This window comes from Patella vulgata, chromosome 2 (assembly GCF_932274485.2).
Source record: "Patella vulgata chromosome 2, xgPatVulg1.2, whole genome shotgun sequence".
Lineage (NCBI taxonomy): Eukaryota > Metazoa > Mollusca > Gastropoda > Patellidae > Patella > Patella vulgata.
In genome coordinates, this window is record NC_065880.2 from 1,402,898 (window position 1) to 1,408,832 (window position 5,935).

General features: G+C 38.3%; 1 protein-coding gene across 1 annotated transcript; it reads right to left on the reverse strand.

The window, feature by feature from the left end:
• Positions 1-1,612: 1,612 nt before the first annotated feature.
• On the reverse strand, positions 1,613-5,686 carry LOC130010672 (toll-like receptor Tollo; the record flags this gene model as incomplete). Its single annotated transcript, XM_056098447.1, is given in 1 exon segment — positions 1,613-5,686. A coding segment is annotated over 1 exon segment (3,537 nt). The 3' UTR covers positions 1,613-2,146.
• Between the last annotated feature and the right edge of the window lie 249 nt (positions 5,687-5,935).

A 5,935-nucleotide genomic window follows, 5' to 3' on the forward strand; every position in this document is an offset into this window, starting at 1 on the left:
TGCTCCGACTGGGTTAATGAAGAGGGGCATACGCCACGCAATTTACTATGAAGAAACTTTTGCCCGGACAGCGGCACTACGGCCTACTTTGTCAAGGGTTATTTTACGTGCGCGCAAATTGGTACACGGAATCTCGGTTTTTGTTCTCCCATACGAACTGTTAGCGTTGTCCCTTTAATAGTCCCCCCCCTCCACGCCCCGTCCAGTACCACTGTCAAGGGGGAACCATACCATACTGTTTTTGACGTAAGAAACAAACTTTGGCTCTCCACAGACTCAAAATTCCAATCTAAATTACTCCGAGACCGACAAAGAATATGTATGATTTACTGGCAACCCGCAGTGGAAAAACCCTAGTGAGCTAACTCACTATACACTTTTTCGTAGTTGGGGAGTAGTTTGTGATGTTTACGGGGTATGAAGTTATACTACTATAGGGCCTATATACTGTAGAGTTTACCCAAGTTCTGTAAATATGTTCTGGTTAATGTATAAAGTCGCTAGTACCAGTGACAACAAGAACTAGGGTAACAAGAATGTCTGGTAGTTTAATATCGGGCAATGACATCATAGTCTGATAATCTGATAATCCAAATATGGTAATTCTACTTTGTGGTTATGGCGTGTATGTAATATGAGAGACAAGGGTGACTATTAAGATCTGGTTATCTTGGGTGTCAGTGACTAATTTCGTTCGTATTTCACTCTTCACACTGATTAGACTCACGCGCAGGGGGTCTTGAACATTAAATATCCCTTGAAGGCAAAATTCAACTCATACACCACATGGGATTGTGTCAAACTGCACGCAGCGATCCATCTACGTTAGCCTCCATTTAAAACGCTCACGTGATCATTTTGGGGCGGGACTTATCGACTGGACTGCTGCTTTGTGTACAAAACAGAGTAAAATAACCCGATCAAGCACGTGTTTTATGTAAACACATGTCATTGGCAAAATGTCAACTTCTGCCATTCCGCTAAAAGCGATATATGATATGTGCTAGTGGGTAATATTGCAATACATTTTTTGCCATTGTAAACTGTCTTTAGGGTTTCAATCTGTTTATCTTTCAAAACAAGGTTACTCCTAAATTTGTCTTCGCAAACAAAACCGCCTCTGTGAATTTATCTTTCATTGGGCGCCGCCATATTGAATAATTAGAGGACTATTTTGTGATTCGGCTTTGATTAGTTTGACATCTTTCATACACACAGCGCGGCTAAATAAACATATTTAATTTTATTCAATATGACAATAGACGAGAAACAAATACTCCTAAAAATTACTAAAAGCATACTCAGTGTTTCCGACTTAAATCGTCGATGTAGGAATTAAAATGTCGGGTAATTAGCTTAGGTCCTGTTATCAGGCGGAGCTAGCTGTAGACAGGCAGCCTAAGTTTGGGTTGGTGTAGGAAGCTAAAGCCCATTCCATTTCATTTCCGTCATTGAGAAGACAAACAGTAGTCATAGAAGTGTATTATAGCCGCGGGCTCGCAAACGATCCAAATCAGGCCCCGAAGTCAAATGGAATTAAGTGAATTATCATTAGGCCATAAGTCTGAGTTACTGAGAGACAGAACAAGGGTAATAACACTAACAATATGTATAGCAGCAATCAAAGATAACCAACAATTTTATTCGCCTTCTTGACATAAAACCTGTGTAGATTTATATCATGTCATCTTTGTGACATTGACAGGATAATATATATTTTATTTTTGTCTTTGGTTTTATTTGAATTGTTCTAACAATCACACAAAATGCGGAATGTACAATCTGATTAAAACACAGATTCTATTTCGTTTCGTTTCTTTATATTTCAACATTTCGTTTTACTTGTCTTTATTACACTAGGATCTGGAAGAGTTGTTATATAACCCGCGTTCTGGGTGACGTCTGGGATTAGCCATTGAAGCGGTCTGTTACGACGAGTTTTAGGCGTGAGTTGTACTCTGATTGGTTAATCAAATTTCTGACGTCATAGGTTCAAAGCCCCTCGTATGACCTCTTATGCGACCTCCCACTACAACTGGTCAGATCTTCATGTAGTAGAGGCCATCGAAAGTATAAAAAAAAAACGAAACGAAAAATAGATCTGTATTTTAATCATGTTGCGGAATGTATGTCAACGATTTTATGTTCAAATCCTTTCAAACCGAATCACCTCTTCTCCTTTTGCAGCTACGTTATCGTCATCTATCTTATCTTTATCGGGTAGCGCAAAGTAAAGTTTTTCCCAAAACCATGGATCGCCATATTTAACGTATGTCTTAGTTTTTAAAAGTGTTCTTAAATCAGGATCCACGGCGTCTTGGTCTATGTCATCAAGTAAAACAATAACAATATTTTCCGCATGATTAGTTAGAACTTCATGGTGAGCCGTTTGAAACTCAAATTTGCACCATTCACTCTGTAAAAAATTATTTGAAATAATCAACAAAGTTCTTCTACTAGCGTCCACGGCTTCTATAATATTATCGGCGATAGATTCACCGACTGGGAAATCTCGAAAATGAAGGCATAGTCGCAATTTCTTCCTCTGTTCTAATTTAGGCATAAGCTCTTTAAGTATAAATTCCTCGTCCTTACTGCTATGCGAAACGAAAGCGTCATATTTATATTCGCGATCATTGTTTTCCTTGCCTGGAACGAAACGCACACCAAACTTTGTATAAATAACAACTTGTACAAATTGTCGTTTCCACACGATTAACACCGCTAGAACAGCTAGAGAAGAAAAGAAGAAGACCAAGCCTATTATTGGTCCAAGTAAACGATCATCCTCTTGTAAAACCTGTTGAATTATAGTTGTATTAACTATAACAGTTTTATTGGAACACAGACTCGAGTAGTTATAATCGAGAACACCCATCACGCGATCAGTTGAATTCCAGTAAAGTTCCGGCATCGTGATATTTACCGAGTCGTTGTAATTTAACATGTTTTCTTCACTTGCTGGCCATGTGCAAGCTATGTCATCGATATCTTTGATTCTCTCGGCGTTTATTGTTAGAAAGTCTCGGAACTCGGTGATAAAATCACACCGGCAACTCCATGGATTGTTTGATAGTGACACTGTGGTTATCTGGTTGGAGTTCAACGAATCTAACGAACCCAGATCGCTCAGTTTATTGTCGTGAAGAGACAGGCTAAGTCCGTGGTTTAATCCGTGAAAGGCATCAGACACGATAAAGGAAATGAGGTTATTATGCAGATAAAGTTGTTCCAAAGATTTGAGATTCTGAAACAATCCAGAAGGAATGGATGTCAATAAGTTGTGGTCGAGATAAAGTGCTTGTAGTCTCGGCATTCCATCAAAGCATCCGGGTGATAGCCATTTTACCCTACTTCCGTTTAAATAAAGAGTATTCAAGAGATCCAACTCCTCCAAGAAATGCCTTGTTACCATGGGGATATCGTTTCCTGATAAATTGATCTCGGTTGAGCCGAGTGGAAGTCTAAGCGGGATGGAAGATAAATTTCTATTCTGGCATTGAATCTCGTTTGTCTGAAAAATCATGACACTTTTTTTACACTGACATCCTTTGGGACACCGATAGACACAGGGACAGTCACCATTAAGTCTATAGTTGCTGTCAAGACAACAACCACATCCCACATCACATTCAAAATCATCCTTCTCATATTCACAAACAAATTTAGATGTCGGATAATCCCTCAGTTTGATCAAAGATGGACCGTCATTTTCACAAAATGTTCTGTCAATGTCCGGAAAATATGGCAACTTCTGTAGAGTTGATGGAAGTATGATTCCTGGAATTGTCAGAGCTTTTAACCACATCATTCCACAATCACAGATGAATTCATTGAATCCGATATAAACCGTTGGTTGATGTGCTGATCCCAAATAAAACGAATATGTGGACAATTTTCTCAAGTATCGATAATTGTACTGTAAATTCAATTTATGTAAATTTTTAAGTTTCGTCATCAGCTGACCTAGAGTGCGAATCCGGTTGCTGGACAGATCCAAGAGAACTAGTGATTCGGGAAACATATCCGGATAGACTCGATCAATTTTATTATGGTCTAAGAAAAGCTTTTGAAGATTTGTAAAATACGACAAGTCACTGGATAATCGTGTCAGGTTGTTATAATCCAGTCTTAAGAAATTCAATTTGTTGAGATTTCCCCACGGTGTCGAATATAACAGGTGCTTTTGTATCGACAAGATCTGATTATGAGATAGATCGATATACGATAATTCCGGTGAGTCTTTAAATGCCATGGATGATACAAAAAATAAACTGTTATTTCTCACACTTATCCCTACCAAGGAAACCAATCCTTCAAAACTTGTTGATGTTAGGCCATTTAATAAATTATCTTTCAAATCTAAATGTGTCAATTTGGTGCATTTGCTAAAGGAGGGCAGTGCTTTCAAAGTGTTTCGTTTCAAAAATAAGTTTTCAAGGGAGATTAAGTGCTGGAATATATTTTTAGGTAAACTGGCTATTTTATTCGAGGTTAGATTTAGTTGAATTAAATCGGTAAGATTATCAAAACTTCCTTGTGTTATAAATTTGATCTGATTAACGGAAATGTCCAGTTTGGTCAACCCGGGAGGGGTAAAAGTACCTTTATACACGTGAGTAATAGCGTTATGAGATAAATTTAAGTGTCTAAGATTGACCAAATCATCCAGTAAACCAGGTTCAACTGATGAAATACGGTTATCAGATAAATCCAAATCTTCTAAAAGCGTTAAATTTAAAAAGGTTGATGAAGGTAGGCTTGTGATGTTACACTTAATCAACTTTAACTGGGTCAGGTCGGGGAGATGTCCTAGTTCCCAAATTAATTTATCATCCGGGTACACATTTTGTAAATGTAATTCCTTTAACTTGGGATGGTCTCGTGGAAAGAACTCTAACATTTGTCCGACACCAACCAAATGCAAGACATTTAGCTTGGTAAGGTTTCTCAGATTTCCGATATGTCCCTCCAATATCGTTCCCGTTAGATCCAAACTTTCTAAATATCCCAAATCGTTTAAATTAGTTTCCAACTTTAGTGGAGCACCATGACATATTTTCAGGCTAATCAGATTCGGAGCACAGTTAGATAAATTTGGAAATGTTTTGAAAGCGTTGCCACTAAAATCGATATGTTTTAACGATAGATTCGCGACTTCACAGTTTTTTTCAAACATTCCATAACTCTCCAACCCGTTGTTAGAAATGTTCAACACTTCAAGATGGTCAAGGTCACGTATTTCCGGAAACGACGTCAGGCCGCTGTCAGAAATTTCCAACTCAACTAAAGATGTGTTGAATATCAGTGACGTATTCCGCAAAAAGCATGACGTAAACCTGATGTTTCTTAATCTTGGCCATTGAAATAATGTTGTCGATATTCCGTCGAAACGACAACCGATAAATTTTACGGAGTGAAGTTTCGATAAAAGAAGGAAGAGATCAGCAGGGGGAGTTTGCTGTAAATATTTATTGAAGCAGTTGACTTCTAAAATCGACACCGACTTAGGCAATAAGAGTAAACTGGATGTTTCATGACATGTCACCTTGATGTCCGTTGAATTGACACTCAACGATTCACACTGACAATCTGGTACTTGGACACATGCTGTGACGACTGATCCGGATACAAATAATGGAATGAACAGCAAACTATAAATTAATGTATCCATCACATCCATACTGAAACAGAAAACGTGTATCAGTTATTAAACAATACAACAGTATTGAGAACATACATGAACATAACCGATCTGATTGTACATGACAAGGGGGAGGGTCGCCTGTCCAACCTCGTGGGGTTTTCCCGGTTTCATCCATCTGCTAAAACCCCTGCACACAAGCGAATTATTGAAATAAAACTGAACCATGTGTTAGTCCCGAAATGACCTAGTTTGTATCGAGTGGACGTTAAACTCTATGTCTCTCTCTCT